The 22,099-nt window shown below is 40.9% G+C and overlaps 1 protein-coding gene across 7 annotated transcripts in view; it reads left to right on the top strand.

Annotated features, from left to right (window-relative positions):
* Positions 1-19,659, top strand: part of tbc1d4 (TBC1 domain family, member 4) — a 29,132-nt gene extending 9,473 nt beyond the window's left edge. For 2 of the 7 annotated variants that reach the window (XM_031288177.2, XM_031288032.2), the window contains exons 5-24: positions 211-300; positions 758-862; positions 992-1,124; positions 1,238-1,329; positions 1,497-1,607; positions 2,446-2,568; positions 3,148-3,207; positions 5,139-5,356; positions 5,828-5,980; positions 9,028-9,185; positions 9,638-9,850; positions 10,912-10,914; positions 11,382-11,543; positions 11,699-11,857; positions 12,093-12,193; positions 12,300-12,443; positions 14,179-14,338; positions 14,546-14,715; positions 16,115-16,291; positions 17,003-19,659. In XM_031288177.2, coding sequence (XP_031144037.1) covers positions 211-300; positions 758-862; positions 992-1,124; positions 1,238-1,329; positions 1,497-1,607; positions 2,446-2,568; positions 3,148-3,207; positions 5,139-5,356; positions 5,828-5,980; positions 9,028-9,185; positions 9,638-9,850; positions 10,912-10,914; positions 11,382-11,543; positions 11,699-11,857; positions 12,093-12,193; positions 12,300-12,443; positions 14,179-14,338; positions 14,546-14,715; positions 16,115-16,291; positions 17,003-17,233 — 2,763 coding nt within the window. In that variant the 3' untranslated portion in view covers positions 17,234-19,659. Of the gene's footprint in view, positions 1-210; positions 301-757; positions 863-991; positions 1,125-1,237; positions 1,330-1,496; positions 1,608-2,445; positions 2,569-3,147; positions 3,208-4,700; positions 4,806-5,138; positions 5,357-5,827; positions 5,981-9,027; positions 9,186-9,637; positions 9,851-10,911; positions 10,915-11,381; positions 11,544-11,698; positions 11,858-12,092; positions 12,194-12,299; positions 12,444-13,599; positions 13,768-14,178; positions 14,339-14,545; positions 14,716-16,114; positions 16,292-17,002 lie in introns of those variants that run through there. The other 5 variants (XM_031288113.2, XM_031288244.2, XM_031288300.2 and 2 more) reach the window with 5 other exon arrangements.
* The last annotated feature ends 2,440 nt before the right edge of the window (positions 19,660-22,099 follow it).

Genomic DNA, 22,099 nt, shown 5'->3' with positions numbered 1-22,099 from the left:
ATTTTGAGAGTGCGTGAGTGTGTTTATGTATGTATGTCATTGAATGGGTCTCAGAATAGTCATGAGATACTTGACACTGAAATTGTCTTCATCTTAATTTATATCCATGATCCACAAACAGCATTAAGATATTATTGTTTTGTGCGAGTTCTTTTTTTATGTGTTCATGCATGTATCTATCTGACCATAATATACTTTTGTGTTTCACAGGTTGGCCGTTTTGAAGTAAATCTCATAAGTCCAGACAGCAAAACAGTGGTGCTGGAGAAGAACTTCAAAGATATCTCATCCTGCTGTCAGGTTGGTTTATTTTTACTTGCTGTATTTAAACTAAAAGCCTCTCTTTTCTGTCTCTGCTGCAGTCATAGCGATAAAACAAATTTTATGCATTTCTTTACTAGACATCTAATCTAATGCATTACTGCCTGTATTTACCGCACAGCAAGCCTTTTATTTTCAAGCCTTAATTTGATGGCAAATCCCATCTTTATTAGTGATGTAGAAATATATGTTCTTTTTTTTTACTGCCTGATGCAATCCCACTATTTTAAATAGACATCCCGGCATAACATATGTTACATATATATTTGTTTAGTGTGAACAAAGTGGTCATTTTACTAATTGAATGGAATTTGGAAATGAAAAATGTCAAGAGCCATTATGGTGTCAGTGATGTGCTGTCTTCTCAGTTGCTGTCTTATGATTTGTACTGCTGGACTGATTACAAAGTTTCCTGTTTGTCTTGAATTTGACTCAGGGTGTTAAGCAGTCCGACCATTTTGGATTCATCTGTCGGGACCCATCAGAGTCTGGTCCCAGTCAGTATGTGTGCTACGTTTTCCAGTGTGCCAGTGAGTCCCTGGTGAGTCACACAAAACATGTGCATTAAAATTGCTTTAGCTTTCGCTCTTAACCTGATACTTTTATTTTAATCTGTTTTGTCTTAATCTGTTTGTGTGTGTGTGTGTGTGTGTGTGTGTGTGTGTGTCAGGTGGATGAAGTGATGCTGACCCTGAAGCAGGCCTTCACTACAGCAGCCGCCTTACAGAGCAACAAGACCGAGATCCAGCTGTGTGAAGCCTGCCCCATGCATGGCCTGCACAAGCTCTGCGAGCGGATTGAAGGTAAGCCACGTAAAACTCTCTCTGGCTTGACTCATGAATCTATTGATGCATGGACTGTTATTCCGAGTTAAAGCAACATAAAAGAGCATTGTTATTTCCTCTTCTGTTTCCAGGTCTCTACCCACCCCGAGCAAAGCTAGCTATCCAAAAATATCTCTCCCAGCTGACTGACAATGAGCAGGCTGAGATTTTTGAGAGAGTTCAGGTAAGGTTCGGCTCTGCTTAGAGAAAGCACACTTTAGTATCTGGAAAAAGTGTGACATATTGACAGTTTTTTGGTGATACATTTTTTACAGATGCTGCATCTGCTTTAAAGCAGTGTTTTTTTTTCCCCATCTTGGGTTTTAAGTGTTTGTGTATCCATGTCTGCAGAAATTGAAGCCTGGGTCAGACCAAGAGGAGAATGAGCTGGTGATTCTCCATCTGAGACAGCTCTGTGGAACCAAACAGAAGTCCCACCTCCATATCGGAGAAGCACCACAGGTAAATAATAGTCAGTCACAGTAGATTTGATTCCTGAGATTTTATTTTAACTTTACCTAAAAACTGAAATGGTGTAGTTTAATGCCTTAAAAGTTTAAAGTGCCTTTTCACATCCTTGAAATTTGACAAAAGTCAATTTAGACCTTTTTTTTTTTTTGCAGAATAGCACAGACTTGAATGTGTCTCAGCCCTCTGGACCTCAGATTTTCTTTTGTTTTTTTTGTGTTGGTATAGTAGCAACTTTAAATAGAAAAGGCCACACAAAACATTGAGTAAGGAAAAAAATCAACATCATTATTTACTCCAAAACAAGACATGTTGAGTTCTTGAATCCCAACAAGCAAGTCAAACTGGGTTTTCTATTGTTGATGCAACTTTTGTTGTGTTGTGAGTGATTGTAGGGTTGCATAGAATGTTTAAAGATTTTAGTTCCCTGTGATGGCTGCTATTGATGCTAGCTCTTTGCTGCTATCTTAAATATAAAGTTCATCACTTCCCGTTTGGAAGTGTAATATTCCTACAAAAGACCTAAGCTGGTTATCAATTGAATCACTGTTACATTCCATAAGTTGCTGCTGGAAAAGCATGACATTAAAGTATGAAAGGGTTGTAGATTATTACATTGGCATGATCTAGCCTGAGGGATTGTAGTTAAATATTATCATTTAAATGGCAGAACAACAGATCCAGTATTATTTTTGGCCATGTGGTTTGCTACTGTCTGCTTACCAATTTTGTGTACTGAAGGCTCACAGTGAAAGTTGCATTTTATTAATTATTTCTGTGATTTGTTTTTTATTTTTTTTTTTTTCATTCTGCCCATTGTTTTCTCTGACAGAATGCAGCAAACAGCTCATCCGCGGGAGACGGCACAGCCACCAGCAGTCGCTTTAAACTTGATATTCTTAAGAATAAAGCACGCACCTCCCTTACCAGCTCCCTGGAGAACATGTTTTCAAGGGTGGGTCACAAGAGAGTTTTTTTTTTTTTTTATATATAACACGTTTTCTTTTCTTTTCCGCCCCCGCCTCCATCTTAATTTATTATCCTGCTTTTATTTTATCTACCACTTTCCTCTCTCTTTCTCTAAGTTTATTCCCTGTCTCTGACTCTAGTTTTTCTCCACCCCTGACAGAATATAGCCACTGTGCTGTATACCTTTGTGTGTCTCTCTGCTTTCTCTTTGTATCAGTTGCTGTTTCTGTGTCATTGTCATACAAGGGATTTGATTTGACCCATATGTGCCAGTGAGACAGAAGAATAATTCCTTAGTAGAGGGATCCAGGCAATCTGAGACCTCTGCTGCCATCTGTTATTGTCTCAGAGACTTAGCCAAACAATGACCCTGTTCATTTTATCAAGTCAGGAAACAGTTATTTTTTTCTTTTTTTTTTTTCTTGCCATTTATGATTTTCTGATTCATTGCTAATCAATGTTTTACAACCTTCTTGACAATCGCAACTGCACTGTTTGTCATGAGCAATTGGTACACTTTTGAAAAAGGATTGGTGTATAATTGTATAATCATCTCTGTCACCAGGGTGCCAGCCGGATGCGGGGCCGCTTGGGAAGCATGGGAAGCATCAGCAGTTTTGAACGAGTAGGTATCCTTGAAGGGGAGCACGAGAATTCCCATAACTTTACTCGAGGGACTCTGGTAATTCTCACTTTTTACCCAGTGGCTTTTAAAAGCAGGTTATTCCATCTCTGTCCTCAGGAAAGGGCAAGTGTGATAGGCATGTGCTTTCACTTCATCAGTGTCAGTAGCTGGAGGCTGCCAACATTTCTTTTCTCACATGGAGACATGAGTCTGCACTGCATTATTCCCACATTGATTCATGATGCAGCTGCATTGGCCAAAAGACAGAACAGTACAGCAGGGGGTGCGTTTACAGAGCTGTCAGGGAACCATTTGGGGTTGTTGGCTCCACTGTGTCACTGCTGTGCAGAATGTGAAGTGAGTGTGCTATGTAGTCCCTATGACTTCCCATCAGTCATGATGGAGTTAAGAGTACTCCACCAATTTAGCATTGCACTCTTGGAACATTGTTGTACTCACGTTGGACAGAAAATGGCTCCAAATTGATGCATCAGAACCAGAGATATTGTCTTTTTTTTACCTCACTTCTTCCTTGTCAAAACCTTCGCCTTGTGTTGCTTATAGTATTTAACGCACAGAGATATGAAATATAGACAGTCAATTTAACTGTAATATGACTTTCATGTCATTTCATGTCAGATTTACTGGAAATATGAAACGTCCCTCAAGTGGCATTTTATTAAACTTTCAACAAATTCACTAATACTGGCTGTTGCAGATTTAAAAAAAAAAAAAAAAAAGTAAATCAGTCATAGTCACAACGACACAAACAGCCCTACACATGAGGACCAAGTATTGGTATTTTCATAAGCATCTTCTGTTTCATTAAGATGCCCTTCTGTTGTTGTTCTATGCAAAATTATGTGACATCATTATGTCATTACACTGTATGTGAGTATTCTGGATGTACAAGGAAAATCTGTTGTCTTTGCTTCCAAGGCTCACCTGTGCCCCTCTTTGTTGTATTATTGGCGGTCAGAAGAATGTTGCTTGCCCCGCGATAAAGCGAATAAGTAGTCATCTGGGGATTGTGTCAGGATGCCGATGTCGAGCAGGAAATTCAAGTCAGGATGTCCAGTTGTGTGTCTGCTGAGCCATGCCTGTCCTGGCTTCCTTTTCCTTAGCCCTGTCATAGGACACGGCACTATACAAGTGTCACTGAGTCACTTTATCTTATCAGTGTTTTCCTAAAATCTACAAATCACAATTAAGCCATTCAGCTGACAGCGACATCTAGCATGATTAACACGTGTTTTGCAACCTGCAATTTCATTAACGGTGGATTAGTAGTAGCTCTGTTAGACCTTGCAGTTGTTTTTTGTTTTTGTTTTTTTCTATGCATATTGAAATAATTTCTCCTGTCATGTCAGGTCTTAGAGAGGGAGGTCTGTAAAAGCATGAAGGGAGGAGATTGGAGGGTTTTCATGTGGATTTGAGCGCACCAATAGTGTGTAATGCTGTGAGTCACAGGACATTGTCCATTAGAATACAATAGATGTGGGAGTTGTACTGCCAGGCATGAGGCAATACTGAGTCCAAGAGTGTTGAGTAGAAAGTTAAACCTGGAATGAGTCTTGCTGTGGGGTTACATTGGCTAGGTGAGTGCAGACCTGTAATTGAGATGTTTTTTATTTATTTGACTTTGGGCTGTGCTGTGTGGGGTTTCACTTCCAAAAACATTTAGCGTGATTATTACCATTTTAATTTTGTCTGCTTACAGCTAGGTTATTGACCTGCATACCAGGACAGAATATTTGAGTGGAATTTGTTATCATTTACCATTATCTCATAATTTCTCCCTGTCACTCAGTTGAACAGTCGGACATATCAGAAAATCCAACCACGCTTAAATATCGAGATATGAAATCTCTGTAAAAGGTTTTTACTTATGCACTGACATCTTTTTCCCTTTTCCATTCTGTCCTCCTCAGCAAGATGAGGAATCTCCCGGTCACTCCCCTCCAGGTTCCCCTCCTGCTTTCCCCGACGACGACCCGGAAGGCGGCCTGCATTTCCGCCGGCGTGCCCACACTTTCAGCCATCCACCTGTAAAGAAACGCATCTCCTTCGAGGGCCAGCTGGCCAGCCAGAGCAAACAGGCTCCACTGCGCAGACAACAGTCTGTTAACCCAGAACTGCTGCAGGGCAGGTAACTTACACTTCACTTATCAGTCACTGCCTGCCTAGTTTGAACATGTGGTAGAAAGGAATGATCAATGCAGAATATGCATCTGTTTGGTAATGTTGCAGGAGTGGATGTGAACTGTACTAAAATGTTTCTATAGGAGCGAGCTTTTTGTTTGAAGATATGGCAAATGCTAACTTTGCGTAGAAAATCAGCACCTGTTGCTTCTCTTTTAATCAGTTTAACACCAACTCAATATTTAGTTAACCTTTGATGTACACAGACAATGCAATCTGTTTGCAGTGCTTGATCAGCCCAAAATCTCTCCACCTCCTGCTCCACTATCCTTCAACAATAGCATCACAAGTTTCCTGTCACTGTTTGATCCCTCATTTGTTCCTCAGTGTTTTTTTCTGTGCTCTGACCACAAGCTCCTTTCTTTTGTGTAATGTGTTTGTTTTTTATTTGTGGGCATATCATGTTTGGCTCGCCCAGTCCCATAGCTGTCTCGAGAAAACGCAGCGTTTCGGAGAGCGAGTCCACCTTCAGCCTCCCTTCCTCCTTCTCCACCCCCACTTTCCTGAAAAGCTTTTACCAGGGCTCACTGGGCTCCCTGAGCTCGCTGGCAGACAGTGGGAGCCTCAAGAGGTGAGAGGGGGGTGCTAAGACAAACCCTCCCTACTTAGGCCCAAGCATATCGGCCAGGGACAGAGGGGATAAGATGGGTGGGAGGGGCATACTGATCTTTGCTGGGATGGCAGATGCCGCATACTTGTTGGCTGTCCAAACCTTTTAACCCCCAGCTTTTTTGTCCCTGTATATTCATACCTTTTTTCCTGTCTATCCACAGCAAGCTTTTTATTGGTAAAAGTACTTTGCAGCTATTTTTTCCCCCATCGTCTCTGCAGCTGGACACGCCCTCTTCCTGTTTCTCTCAGAAGTAGAAGGGGATGCTGATCCACCCCTCTCTTCTTGTATTTGCATGTGAAGTTTAAGCTTTTTTTGCATGGCAGAACTGTATTTAACCTGGATGTATAGCCTTTATTAACTGCACTTCACACTCGTGCCATTAGCTTTCCTGACCAGTGCTATCCATGATGCATCATGCTGACTCAGTTCAGTAATCTATTTTTTTTTTTTTTAATTCACAATTTAACACTAACAACAAGACATACAACACATACTCCAAGACATAGCCATACAAAGCAATAAAGACAAAACAGAAGTAATAATTGATTTTATAGTCTTTATATAATTCAGTACTAAGGACCATGTGGATAGGAAATCTTGCAGTCTTGAATGCTGTTTACTTGTAATTTCTTCAATGGGCAACAAGTCTATTATCTGCTCCAGCCATTGATCCATTGTGGGTCCTGACTGGGAAATCCATGTAGTAAGTATACATTTTTTAGCAAAATAGGAAAACAATGTAAACACACATTTTCTTGTATAGGGAAACTTATTTTCCATGTCATAATTCAACAAATATAACATAGGGCATAACTCAAAAGTACAGTTACACATATCTTGGATTGCTTTATGAATCTTCTCCCAAAATGAATAAACAGCTTTACAATACCAAAATAAATGCATGAATGTTCCTGATTCAGTTCCACATTTTCTACACATAGGAGAATTTATTTGATCAAACTTATTAAGCTTCACTGGAGTTATATAGTATTTATACAGGAATTTATAATTAGTTTCCTTAACTTTAATGTTTATAGTTAAAGGTGAGGTCAATTCAATACACAGAGTTAGCCATTCTTTTTCAGTGAATAGTCAATAGTGATCTATTTATTTTGAAAGGTTGCTGTTGATGATTGGCTGCTCTAATCAATCGGCTAATATAGTATGTTCAGGAAAACAAGACATACTGCTGTGTACCCCAGAGTCTCCTCTCTCTCAGCGCTACCTTGACAGGGTCTACTAGGTGTCTGGATGGCAGAAAGTAAAGGTTAACATTTCCATTATAAATGAGATGCAGTGAGGCGGACCATTGTAAAATGCCATTTCCACAGGATGTTTTTCTCTTCTGACAACAGTCCAATCCTCTGAGCACATTTGTTGATAATGTGGCAAAAGGAGCACATTGCCTCTGATGATGAATAAGAGCAGGTTTAAAGACAAATTGTTGAAAAGCCTTGACCTGCTGGGTATTTGAATCTGAATATATGTCAACCTGTTCACAGCTAGGTTTGTTTTGTCTGTTGTACTGTGAACTAACAGTGATGTCTTTTATGTGACTTTCTTTGTGACTTTTGCTGGCAGAAAAGCATAATAAGAGGTTATATATCAAGTGAGGATTTTTAATCTGTTAAGGAGGCGATGTGCAGAACAGCTGTGAGAGTAAAGTCGTGATCTCAGTGACATTTGCCTCGATAAAGGTCACTTCCTGTTTTTCAGTGTCCACATGATCCACCAAGCTTATTAACTACTGTAGCTACCAAGTGATCCTCAACGGGTAGCATAACAAGCTTGTTTCTTTAACGGAGGACAAGTGCCATTTGAACTAGTTATTCATGAAATCTCTCCAGTTCTTGAGATTTCATTTTTACATTCAACAGCTTTGGTATATATATTATATTAATTTATTATTCACTCATAAAAGTGATTGTCTCTAAAACAAATAAAGAAAAAAAAATTTTTTGGTCAGGATTTAAATGTATTTGTACATATACAGTACATCATATAATGTATAACATGTCATTTCACTGGTGCTCATAAACTGCAATGCAGAATGCACTGATATAAAACAATCCTATTAAAAAAAAACAAGACTAAAGAATAAAACAGGAATAAAAACGGACCAAATGGTTTAGCGACTGTTACATTATATTAATGTCACATATATACATAATTAAATATAGTTGAATGCAGCCTTGCTAATTAAGTAAAACAACCCAACTTGCAACATAAAATAGACCTTAATTTCTGCTGCTTTTGTACTGATTATGTTGTGCTGCAGAGTCCGTAATTGCATGGTGCATTGTTATGTAAAAAATTAAATATTAAGACAACTTTCCTACTTGGAGAAGCCGGGCTATGCTCTACTTTCCATTCCACCCATCTTTTATTGATGTTGTGTTAACTTTCCACATATGACAAAGCACCTTTTTTGGTTGTTGCAATTTCACCATTAACATGGGACCTTTTAGGATTTGGTACAGCACCTACCATGTTCGTTACATTGTCAGCATTGTTGTGCTGGAAGGTGTGAATTTCAAGGCCTGGGTATTATGACTCTAATAAATGTGAAACATAAGTAACATGAAGCAGTGAACATGACGTTTTTCAGTACCTCCAGCGGCTCAGTAACCAAGTTTTCTTCTCCACTAACAAAAGCAACTTCTTTTCCAGAAAACGTGCATGTGCCTCAGCTGTGGCTGTTTGTGTGGCAGATGTCTGTTGTCATTTTACATAACACTACCTTTTGCCCTAATAACATAGACATTGGGAATCAGTCAATGCCTGGTACATGTTTCTTTAAAATCATGTTTAAGGTTCATCTTGACCATTTCTCATCAGCTCAGAGAGTTTGTTGATCAGAAGCTTGTATAAGGTTTCCTGAGTGGAGAGGTTAGGTGTATGTGCATTTGTGAACTGAAGGATGTGTGTTTGCCGAAAGAGTTTTGGTGCAAGATGATACCGGAGTCATTTATTGTGTGTCTGTGACGCTGCATCTTCTCTCGTAGCAATGGGGAAGGCAGGAAGAGGACCCTGTCTGGCTGCAGCAGTGACTCAGTGAGTGGTGGTCTCCCTCCGACCCCACGCAGGGTCTCCTGGAGACAGAAGATCTTCCTGAGGGTCGCTTCACCTATGAACAAGCCGTCTGCATCGATGCAGCACCCAGGTCTGATAACACAATCCCACACGCAGTTTGTTCAGGCAAGGCGCAACATGATGCACAATTAATACGCTCTAAATAATCCACAAGTGCATAGAAAATGAGTGCAAGGCAGGGAGGTCATTTGATTCCTGGCTGCATGAATGGGGAAAGCAGTAAGGGTTGAAAGGAATGAGGAATTTTCCCACTTCATCCTTGTCAGAAAAACACTGATAACAAAGCTTGTGAAAGTGATCCTCCTACCTGTTCTCATGGCCAGTTTTCCTGCCTTTAGCATAGTCTTTCTTTGCTTACTCAAGAGAGCTTAAAAAATGTAGCTGGCAGATTATTTCCAGATCCAGGACATTAATAACATATTGGCCAACAAGCATTACAAACTAGTACACATAGTCATTAGATACATTTTTCATATCAAATATTGTGTCTTTCTTATGTTGTTTTTGGATGTCGTGTTTCAGACCACTCTGATGGCAGGGAGCTGTTGCCTCTCTCTCCTCGTGGTTTGGATTTGAGCCTGGATCCTTTCGGGCGTCTGCTGCCACCGGCAGGTGACCCCCTGTCTGGGGAGAGGCCTAAGAGGACGGGGGCTGACTACCGGGCCCTCTGGAAGACTGCCATCCACCAGCAGATCCTTCTTCTGCGCATGGAAAAGGAAAACCAGAGACTGGAGGGTGAGTTGCGGTTATGCATAAAGTATGATAATCGCCCTAAAATGAATCCTTCCTTTGGTCACATGAATGATAAATATGAAAAACATGATTAAGTGACGTAGTCTTGTTGCTGCTAGATCATTCAGTATTTCTGGATGTCTAGTGTTTCTCTGCAGACGATGGTGGTATTTATAATCTATCATGGGACTGTTGTTCTTGAAATTTGCTCAGACTGGGTCTTATTGTTAAGGTCATAAAGATACTTATTATTGGTAACTTTCACTCCTGTCCCTTTTCCTCCCCTATCATGAACGTTTTTACATTCAGCCTTCACCACACACTCTAACACTTAAAGTCTTGTTGTTACTAACTGAAGCTTTATGAGCATGGACAGGGTTAGAAGACTCAGCTACTCCTTACGCTGTCATTTCTGTTTATTTTGAGAAGTCCAATGTTGCAATATATTTAAAGCAACACACTTTGGTGTTGCATATACAGTACACACACATTATGAGCACATGCAGATATGCAAGCATACGTAAACAAACAAGCAGTAGGTTAAAGTGCATGTATGAGAAATAGACAACAGTAATCGTTAAACTCACAGGATATAGCATTTGGAATATCTCCATCTAATGGCCCAGCTTATTTAGAGTGCATTCCAAATTTTGTTTTGTTTTTATTTCTTGTTTTCCTGTCCTCCCCAAAAACCACTTGTGTCTAAACAGGAAGTTAACTGGCAAGATGAGGCATGGACTAGAGAAGGAGAAGTAGAGGCCGTTTGAGACACTTAATTAGCTACTTCATTATCAAAAATGCATCTTTACAATGAAGTGAAGTAAACCCCATCTTGTAAATGATAAAGTCTAAGAGCATAATGTCTGTCAGTTTTATGCATGCCTAGCTTAAACAAATGGACAAATGAACAGCTTGCTTTCAGAGAAAGGAAGGAGATGGACTAAAAGCTGTAGCTATTTGTAGCCATTACATTATATTATACCAACACATCTCTTTCCCTTTGTTTGTTACTATGACACCAATGCTGGTCTGAGGACCTAACTGTGAATAACCGTTTTCAATAGAAGGTAAGAAATATAAAAGCAGTCCTTGGGATCAAAGCAGATGGATGTTTTGCATGATTTTGGGTGTTGCATGTTCAGAGACGATCGTACCTTTATGGTGGTGTTTTTGTTTCTTTTGTCCGCTGTGCCTCTCCCCACTCCATCTTGATGGAGCTTCTCCATGCCTCCAACATAATAAGGATGGATCTTTGATGTTAATGTGGGTATTATGGCTTGTGTTTACGTGGTAGGCTTTCCATGGTAACTGGTGACAAAAGGCCTTAGTATACTATATCGACGCTTGCTCTCACATCTGGTGTCTTTTAATCAGCTACGTTTTACAAAACCAAAAAACAGTTTTATTTTTTAATAAGTACAGGCCTCCTTTTGTTGGTTGTGTTGATTTTCTGGTGCGACAAGAGAATCTTAACTGATAAATTGATGTTAAATATGTTCTTTTGTCTCTTTTCATCCTGGTGATTGTGTTGTAGCGAGCAGGGATGAGCTGCACATCCGCAAGATAAAGCTGAACTACCAGGAAGTGGGCCAGTGCTCCAAAGAGGCGCAGGCATTGTGGGAGAGAAAACTGACAGCCCCAGGCAGGACAACAGTCCCACAGGACAAGGAGGAGATGTATCGTGCACTCTGCCAAGGTGAGAGAGAGAGTGTGTGTGTGTGTGTGTGTGTGTGAGAAAATGAGAGAAATTGGTTGTGAAGACATCCTCATGTATTTGTGTATCTATAAACATACAGCGGTGCGTGTGTGAAGTTTTGAATGAGCACATGTAGTCTCCTTTTTTGTGTGCAGGTGTTCCCAAGAGCAGGCGTGGGGAGGTCTGGTTGCTCCTGTCCCATCAGCACCGGCTGCGTCACAGGCTGCCCCAGCGTCAGCAAGCCCCGGACACCCCCTACCATGACCTGCTCAAGCAGCTCACCGCACAGCAGCATTCTATTCTGGTGGATCTAGGTGTGCACATAATTGTAAAGAAGGGGTCCCCACAGTCACGAAAAACAAAGAAAAGTCATGGAATTTGTTTAATTTTTCAGGGGAAGTAGTTGACGTAGGAGTTTGGTAGTTATTCTTCTTACTTTTATTTAGAAAGATTATCTCTTAATGCTTCTTATCACATTGAAATCTCACAGAAACTGAATATTTGTTGTAAATGTTCAGATGTACATTTTTTTTCTGCATACCTGCTCAGGCCGGACCTTCCCCACCCACCAGTACTTCTCAGCACAGCTGGGCGCAGGGCAACTTTCCCTCTACAACCTCTTGAAAGCCTATTCTCTGCTGGATACAGAGGTACAGAGGTCTTCTCCCCACAGTGCATCACTGTAATGCCACAGTGTGGTGAATGTCATGACATTTGGTAGTACATATTTTGTGCTCTTTTTTTTGTGCCACACAGGTTGGCTACTGCCAGGGTATCAGCTTTGTGGCTGGAGTGCTGCTGCTGCACATGAGCGAAGAACAGGCCTTTGACATGCTGAAGTTCCTCATGTATGACCTCGGCGTCAGGCAGCAGTTCAGACCTGACATGGTCTCTCTGCAGGTCAGTACATGAATGGGTGGGAGGACCACGTGTTAGAACATGTTATTAGAATATGAGGGATCTCGTTACTATGTGGTAACATTTTACCTACAGAATCATCTACAATATCCTGCAAGGTAATTTAGGGATCAGCATCAGACATATTTACATGTTGCACCAACATGCAATTTCAAAAAGGTCAAATTAGAGCCAAATTAGTAACCTGAAGCACCAGATGGTTTGTTGCACATAACCATCTGCTAAGCCATTATTGGAAAAGGGCAGGCCCTTTACAGAAATACCTGGCAGGTGATTTGATGAACCATCTGTCTATCACGTCCACCACTGTCGTAAACCACTCCCATAGCTGCCAGTAGCTCCTCACAGGACACTGATTGGTTCAGTCCGCTGCTGTTCTCTACACTCGTCTCCAGTGTCTGAATCTTCTGCCATGCAACCTGGAGGACACAAACATTGTACCCCAGTAAATACAGGGCGCACCACAAAGACAGACATTTGGTCGAGGGTAAACATAAAGCACAGAGTCGGCACTACGATGACTTTGTACCAGAACCATAGCTCAACATCTCAAAGGTAGTGAAATTACAGCGTTTACCATACTGTAAATAAAGTGGTGTTCACTTGAACATTGGGAACTGCAGGAAATGAAATCCTCTAAACATTAAATCCACTATGAATAGAAATGGTGGTACTGGTAGTATAAAAAAGACACTGTACCCCCCCCTCCTCCCCCCCAGCAGATCTGACCAAGGGGCATTAAGATTAAACAGCAACACATAGACTGCTTCAGTCTTCACTTGGATTGTCTAATTTTATTGTCTAATAATAACTTGGGCTCAGAATAATTTGAGCATTTTGGTTTGGAATAATGAAACGGCTTTAATCACATAAAAACTCTACACAAAGTGTTATAAAATGTGTACAGTACGTTTCCAACTCGTTAAAAACAGTATGTGAGTAACAAGCACAATGGACTTTAACATTCACATTTTAGCTGTCACCTGCCTGCTATAAAAGACCTTGTGGGGGTAGTTGGATAGTTAGTTAGCAACAGCAAACAGTAGTGAAGTGTCTCCACCTCTCATTTAAACCACACCTGCATGCCTGCTCTGTTAGCTTCTGTTAAACATCAGCTGACCTGTGAAAACATCAGCAGGCGTGGTAATGCTTAATCTATATCAGGTTACCATTTAGCCAAGCAGTTCTCTCTTGGCTCTTTCTACACTGCAGTTCTGTTCTTTTAAGACCTATCCTAAGGTTGCAAAGCAAAACAAGGAAATTGTGCTGTTTTCTCTGTGCAGTGGTTCAGTGCGAGGAGGTTAAGGTATTCTGTGTCTTCTTTGTAACGGTCAGGAAATTGTGAGACTGATAACAGCCTAATTTTAGCTTGAGCTAACTTCTGCTTCTCATTTCTGTCTGCTGTGCATTTCACGGTCGCACTTGTCAGGATTACTGTAATACATGGTTAGAGAGTTAGTACAGCTCATCAAATGCTGGGTCTTGATGCGTGTCTGAGCAAGTCTCTAAAACAACACTGGTGATACTTTAAGGAGCACCCAGCTTGGGTAAATGTTCATCTGCCAGCTAATAATTCTCAGATTGCTCAGTGGTACTCTGTCCCCTGCAGATCCAGATCTACCAGTTTATTCTGGCACAACATGTTTTGTCCTGTGTGTTTCATTATCTGTTTAAATGTGTCTGTTTATGCCCACGCACACTGTCTGTGTTATCCCAGGTTCAGATGTACCAGCTCTCCAGACTGTTACACGACTACCATCGTGAGTTGTACAATCACTTCGAGGAGCATGAGATCTGCCCGAGCCTCTACGCAGCACCGTGGTTCCTCACTCTCTTCGCCTCACAGTTCCCCCTCAACTTTGTGTCCCGCGTCTTTGGTATATATATATATATAGATATATATATATATTTTTTTTTGAATAATGGCTCCTGTGTGCTGACAGACAAATGCTTACCAGGCAACACAATGTTTTTTTCAAAAGAGGTTGACATTTAAATAGCTCTGTAATAATTACAGCTTAAAGAAAAAGTTTGTTAAACATTGATGTTTTTATTGTTGTTCTGTGTTTGTTTTGTTTTTTCAGATTTTGTATTTGTGCAAGGGACCGGGGCCATCTTTAAAGTGGCCCTCTCTCTGCTGAGCAGCCATGAGGGGGAGATAGTGGAATGTGACACCTTTGAGAGCATTGTGGACTATCTGAAAACTACACTTCCTGCCCTCACTCAGACTCAGATGGAGCAGACCATTGCGAAGGTACAGAGTGGGAAGTTAAAAAAAGTATGAAATACAGTCCCAGGTTTCCAGATGATTGGGCACAATGACGCTTGTCAACTTAATATTTGTTCATGAGTGGCCACTTAAACCTACATTGTGTAATTTTTTGAGTTGATTCTTAGCAAAAAACCCTTTGTTCTTTCACAAATATGTGCTCATTCATGTGTAATTACTTCCACAAACTAATCAAAGTATTCTCGTAAGTGTAGAATCTGACATTCAGAATCATTCAGAATACACACAGGCTAAAAATACCTTAGCCAAAGAGGGACATACCTCCGCCTTTCGCACTTTTCGACTCAGTGGCACCGTGACGAATGCCAGCCGGGAGTGAAAAAGAGAATTAAAACGACAACGCGACAGGCAAAGCAACAAGACCATAGTTAATATTGGAGTGGCTAGAACAGCTGCGTGTAAACGATGGAGATACTAAGAGCTAATTTCGGGTTCGGCCACCGTAGCAGTTAAAACGCGCTCGGAATGGGAAGGGCTAGAAAGTAATATTCAGTTGGTTGTCATATACAATTTCACCGCTAGATGGGAGAAATTCTTACACAATGTAGATGTAACCGCAGATTCATTGTAGTGGTAAGCTGACAGCTTCTTCATACTTGTGACAGTGGAAAATGTGTTTAGAGGTGTCATGCTGTTAAAGATCCAGTATTCGTACTTACCGTAATGCAAGACACAATCTTAATGAGACATGTTTAAATAAAGGATTAGATAAATCTGGAGAAGAGAACAAATAAAAAATACAAATAAAATGTCAATTTTCCGATTGTACTGCAAAGAAAACTATAACCATAACATTTTGATTGTATGTGTATTTGCAGTATATAGAAGAATTGCTTTGGTGATGTGCATTCTTTAAGAAAATAAATAGCACTTGCACGTTCTCTGTTACAGTACCTCCTGACAAAAGTACTATTGCTGTATGGGTTTAGTCATAAATAAAACCGATTTTCAAACCCATTTGCTTTTATCACAATAGTTTTTCTTTTTTCAAAAAGTACACTTTTGGTTGACACTTTTTCAGGATTTGACTGTAATAATATCCAGCAATTAAACAGAAGTGGATAAGGTTGGCAATATTGTACTTTTTTATTTTGTCATCAAATCCCATGAAAATACCCAAATCAACAATGTGTGTTGGTCCGTCTCTCAGTACTTTCCAGCTTCCCCAGCAGGTGTGTGGCAGTCAACTCCAAGCCCATTTATTCCTCCTAAAGATGGAAATCTTTCAAATCACTGACTTAAAACTCTTTGTACAGACTCATTTTGCTGGACCTTGCATTCAGTTTTTGTAACCGTATCAATATACTATAATGACTTGTCAGTTGTTGGCATCTGTCTCACTGTGTAACCTGTTTTTTGCCAGGTAATGGAGATGGACATCTCCAAGCAGCTTCATGCGTACGAGGTGGAGTACCATGTCCTGCAGGATGAGATGTTGGATGCCGGGCCGCTGCCTGATGACTCTGACCGGCTTGACAAACTTGAAAAGACCAATGTGCAGTTAAAGAAACAGAACATGGACCTGCTGGAAAAACTTCAGGTAAGGAAGAGAAGGATTGCACTCCTCAATTGTTACCTTTCATCGTCAATCATTTTGGGAAACAACTGCAAGTGCTTGGACTATAATTTGTAATGATATTCATTATTTTAATGCTTGATTATTAAGGGACTTAATGTGTAATTGTTGGAGGTATTTAGTTTATTGGTCTGTTTCTAATTCCTTCTTTTGATGGGCTGGTTAACTGCTCTGTCAAATTTATTTTAGAGATCCACACTGTCATTGATAGTGCTTCAGACTACCCATAGATGGCACTAAAACACAAGATAAAAATTCAACGAAAATGATAGCAAGACAAAGGGATTGTTCGCTGTATTCTCTCTAAATGCTCTTAACATTTGACAAGTAGTTTGTGAATCTGTGTAGCGGGGCTTGTCATACCTGACAGCCCTCGTATTAATGAGGTTCAAAGAGTTGAGCTGCTCTCATATCTGATGTGATAAAGAAAAATCAGTGGACTCTTAGACTTATTGTGTTGGATAGCTGTTACTACGGCATTTAACAAGGGAATTACACAAAGCCTGGATTCTGTATGAACTGCAATCATATTAGAAAGCACTTTTGTTGATATTTTGTGCTATGGTTCTGGTACGAAGTCATGTGCCAACTCTGCTTTTTGTTTACCCTCTGTCCAAATGTCTGTCTTTGTGTTGTGTCCTGTATTTACTGAGGTGCAATGTTTGTGTCCTCCAGGCTGCACGGCAGAAGATTCAGACACTGGAGACGAGTGTAGAGAACTTCCTTTCTCGGGAGAGCAAAATGAAGCACATGATTCGCTCTCTGGAGCAGGAGAGGGCAGCTTACCAGAAGACCATTGAACGCATGCGCTCATGCCTTCCCCCTGACGCCCTGACAGATGTGGAGATGACCCAGATCAAAACAGGACCCAACGGGAAAGCCAAAACTGCAGCCAAGAAGCCCTGATGGCAACCAGGGGGCTGGCTGCTCTGGACAGATGCACAGGCAGAGACTGAAGTGAACAAATGGAGCCTGCTTTAGTAGAAGGCTGCTGAGCTCCACAGCTATTGTTGTACTGCTGCACAAGAGTAGCAGGGTTTTGTAAATGTGTGATGTCTGGACTTGAGACTGCAGACTGTATGGGAAATCTACATGGTATTTGTCAGTTTATATCCGAGCAGTGGGAGGATGGTTTCAGTTATATTAGCAAACAGACTGTTCTATCAGTGCATCAAAGCTGTTGTTCTGTCTAATCTGCTTCACTGCCAGTTTGAAGGTGAACTCAAGATGCACTTCCTTATTCAGATCTTTTTTGTAATCACGGGGGAATTTTTTAGACACAAGAGAGAAATATGTCTGCCTCTGCTAATCTTTTTTGAGCACTGCCTTGATGTAGTTACTATCAGTCTCAGTAGCACCACAAAAGCATTCAACAGAAGTTGCCTGTTAGCAAACAATCCTTTGGACTTCAGGTTCAACTTATAGCCATTACCAGTGTGCATGATCCTGGAGTTGATGCCCCATTGTTTTTGTTGTTTTTGAACTTGTGTCTGTAATGGAAACTCCGCCTCAGAGTAATCACATTGCTTTGTCATTTCCTTGTATTCACTTGAAATGTGTGAATGCAGTTTCTCTCCAAAGATCATTGTGATAACATTCTGTTTTTCACAACAGAGATATCTGACTGCCTGTCAGCCATATTAGGCTTTAAATTTCGGCAGACATATATGGTATCTTGTTGCTCATCCCCCTGCACCGCACCACTGCCTTCATGTGAGAGATCTCTAACGTGCACTTGCTGCTTTTTAAGGAGGAAGTGTTTCTTCCAAAGCTCAGGCAGGACGTGAGGTTGTCTGTCTTCTCAGTTTCCTGTGTGACTGACCGCGGTGTTGCCTCGTTTAAGCAACACATTCAGACACTGAGGCAGAGTTTAAGAACCCCAGGAGGCACTGAAAAGAGGAGTGATCTGAATGTACACCACATGCTTCTGTTCTAAAAGTTTGTATGATATTTTTGTTTTTGTCAGCCAGAGGTTTGACAAAAGTAGCAACACCCTCTCTTCCTGTATTTCTGGAAGGTGGGTCTATAAGCAGCTAGTGTTGTTTGGCTAAGGAATTCAAGACAACACGCGTTTAGGTGAGTAGAGAGACCGCAAAGAAAATAAGAAGAACCTAATCAGTTTCCTTTTGAGTGGGGGAGTCTCCCCTAATGCTGGGTAATATATACAGTATATGTACACACACACACACTCGCATACAAACAAGCTGTGCAGTGAACTGTCTGACTTTATGGGCAGACAGTTTAAATGAGTTTAACTAGGGTTCCCTGGCTCTCTCATTAGTTTTGTTTTATCCCACCTCCCTGTCTGACTCACCATCGCCAGTTCTTATTGAAAGCAAAACTGGGCTCGACTCCGCTTTCATAAAGCACCCTTACATTAAAACCAAGGTGATGAAAAGTACTTACTAACAGCATCTTTCTGTCCTTGGTGACATGTTGTGGTGACACATTTGTGTCTGTTTCAGTGTAAAGTTTTTATTCTCAAAATGTAGTCCAAGCAGACGTATCCTTTGGCATACAATGCAATATGTACAGCAATCCTGGGTCTTTGCATATACCCAGAGACTTGCTTACCTTTGCTAAGTCACAGGAGCTGCAGGAATTCTGTTATTGTTGTAATTGAGATGACATTGTAAAGGTTTGCACCAAACCTTTCATAAATAGTAGAGAAATGTTCACTTCTGAACAGCAGAAGACAACAGCAGAAGACAACAACTTATTCCGAAATCTGTTAAAGGATACGTAGGATACAGTCCTACACAGCTTTCCTGCCTCTTTTGCTCATCTATAGTATTTGTGCATAATATAAATTGACAATTGAACCAAAGATGTGGTTGCTTTTCAAAAATGAATGAATTCATCCAAAATGCTGTGATGTATTATGTGAAATGTGATAACTTTTTTTGTCACTACACCTTTCAGCTTAGGTTTGTACTAAGACAAAAGCTTAAAAAAGACACCAAATATTGGCAGTAAAAACTTGACACTTAAAAAAAAAAAAAAAAAAAAAAAAAGACTATTGGCAGACTTTACTCATCATTCTCATCTTATTCTTTTGTGCCAAAAATAAATAATGGCCTTTATTCTCCATTCATCGGAGATATGAGACCATTTTGTCAATAATCTAATGTTAAGCACATCCTTGTGGTTAGCAAAGGGTCTTTATTTTACCGGTGCTCCGAGTCCTCCTGACTACTAAATAGTGCTTGTATCACTGTGTTGTAAGGAAAGACACTTAATAATAGATGGATTGTTTTTCTGTCAACATCAGGGCTACACAAAAAAACAAAGACACTGTCATGAATTCTTCAATAAACTCACCTTGCCTTGTTTTCTGTCTACTCATGTCTGAATGTCTTTACTGCTCAGTAAGCTCTCATAAAGAACTCATGTTCCTTTCCTGCTCTACAAGGTAGCACTTCAAGTGTAGGACGTTGCCAAAAGCTGAAATAGTCTCTGTGTGTAGACGTATTATTGCGTAAAAGGCCAAGGTAGGCTTCGACAGTTTTAGAGAGTCTATTTAAAGGCCTTTGTTAACGCCTTGGGCAAAGAGAACTACAGGTCTCCAGTGGGAAACAAAAATCCTCTGTAAAATGTTACCCTTTACAAAGTATCTGAAACGTTCAACCATGTCTACATTTCTGAATAGGCCATATTGTTGTGAATTAAATAAATATATTTATATATATATATATATATTTTTTTTTTTTTTTTTGACAAAACCTCTTTGATGTAGATCAGGAACTCCCAACCAGACTACTATGTATTGCGCTTGAGAGTGCATGAAAATTAGTAAACGATTTAGCAAGTCTAAACAGTTAGCTAAAAGAAATGGATAAATGGTTGAAATAGATAGGCAAAAATGTATGGAAAGTGTACCAATAGTAAACGCATTTGATAAACTGAAATACTTGAAATAGTTAGCCAACATTAAAAGTATTGGATAAATGGTGAAAACAACTGATGAATGGTTGAAATAGCTAGCTTCATCTGAAATGGCTTTAGGGGTACACCAGACCACAAAGGTTGGGAGCCACTGATGCCTTCTTAGCCCTTTGTTTAATCTGTAGTCTATGATTATGAACCACAGTGAGAGCCCAGCAGGAGCTCCATCAGCCAAGGAGAGGCTTTGAAAGATAGCAGCCATAAGACCAGTCATTGTTTTCCTAGGAGGGTCTTACCCAGAAAGGCCTGTTGAGTGTTGCTCTGATCAGCCTCTGCCAAGCCTGGAGCTTGTCACACATACAGTAAGACACACAAATGACCGCCAACCAGGAGCCTATCGCACACTAAACAAAAGGGGCTACATTCCTTGTGTATTCCCACACGAGGACACATCCTGCAGCAGGGGAAGACTGGGATACTGAGAGCCCACTGGGGATTGGCTGAGAACGACACTTCCTCTGCCGAAGGTCTTATCAGCTCTGTTTGTGTTTTCGACTCTCTCTCTTCGTCTTCACTGTCTTCATCTTTCAATCCATCTCTACCTCCCACTCTGCTTCCCGCTCTCCTCATCCCTCTCATTGGTATTATGAGGCTTGATCTGAAACTTTGGTATAATATTTACTGTATTGTATCGCTTACAGATGAACATGTAGCAATGCAGATTTCCAGACAGGTATTGCAGTGAATGACAGACTGGAAACACAAAATGACAAATATCAGTACTCAAACTGAAAGTCCAGTGTTTGACACAGGACTCTGGCAGCCCTTTGCATATATATATATATAGATGTATACATATATGTGTGTGTGTGTGTGTGTGTGTGTGTGTGTGTGTGTGTGTGTGTGTGTCTTAAGGGCATTAGACCCTGGCCTTTGTAGAAAGAGAAGAGTGAGCTGACAGTGTGAGCTGGTTGCTGAAAGTGATGGGGTAGAAGAGGGAGTGTGGAGGAGGAAAAGGAGGAGGGAGAAGGGGTTAGAAAGGGTCCTCCTGCCTTATATGGGAATTCATACTGCTCTGCTTGTGGCGCAGTCTAAAAGCTGGAGTTGTTTCAGTAGAAAACACTGGGCTACAGCTGTCACTGCAAAGTATTCCAGGTCATGGAATATCTATGCAACAGCTGAACTTTTACTTTGCAGCACGGTTATCCGCAATTCAACGCAATAATGTGGTTGTAATGCAAAAACAAAAACATTACGCAACTGCAGAAATACATCAGCACTGTACAGCGAATGAGCTCATTTGAGCAGCACCAGGCTTAGCTGCAGAGATTGGGAGTTACTGACTTGGAGAAGAGGATGGAGAAGAGAGTGATGGGGGGTGGGGGGTTGGTGGTGGAGAGGGAAACAGCTGGAGGGGTGGGAAAGAGACTCAGGTGGGCTCAGTCTAGTCCAGAGAGAGGAGTTGGCTCCCCGGAGGCCAGGAACACACACACACACACACACACACACACACACACACACACACACACACACACACACACACACACACACACACACACACACACACACACACACACACACACACACACCCACAGACACATTTCACTGCATCTCATAGTTTAGCTATGCCTTGATTTCTCTCCCTATCTTTCCCCCTTATCCCCCTACTTTGCAGATACACCGGCTGCTCCAGGTCTTTCAAAGCTCCTTCCTTGTCTCTTCCTTCTCGAAAGCTATGAAATAAATTCTCCACTGCAGCAGCCTTGGGTTCCAATCAGCTATCCACACTGCACAGGAACGCACAAGGGTGCACCCAGACACACAGCACTACCACCACCGCACTGACATGTTTTAGTTAGCACGGTGACAGATTTGCTTCCTACAGAG

This window comes from Sander lucioperca, chromosome 8 (assembly GCF_008315115.2).
Source record: "Sander lucioperca isolate FBNREF2018 chromosome 8, SLUC_FBN_1.2, whole genome shotgun sequence".
Taxonomy (NCBI): domain Eukaryota; kingdom Metazoa; phylum Chordata; class Actinopteri; order Perciformes; family Percidae; genus Sander; species Sander lucioperca.
Note: the sequence above shows the minus strand (reverse complement) of the source record. Positions and strands in the feature narration are given on the sequence as shown.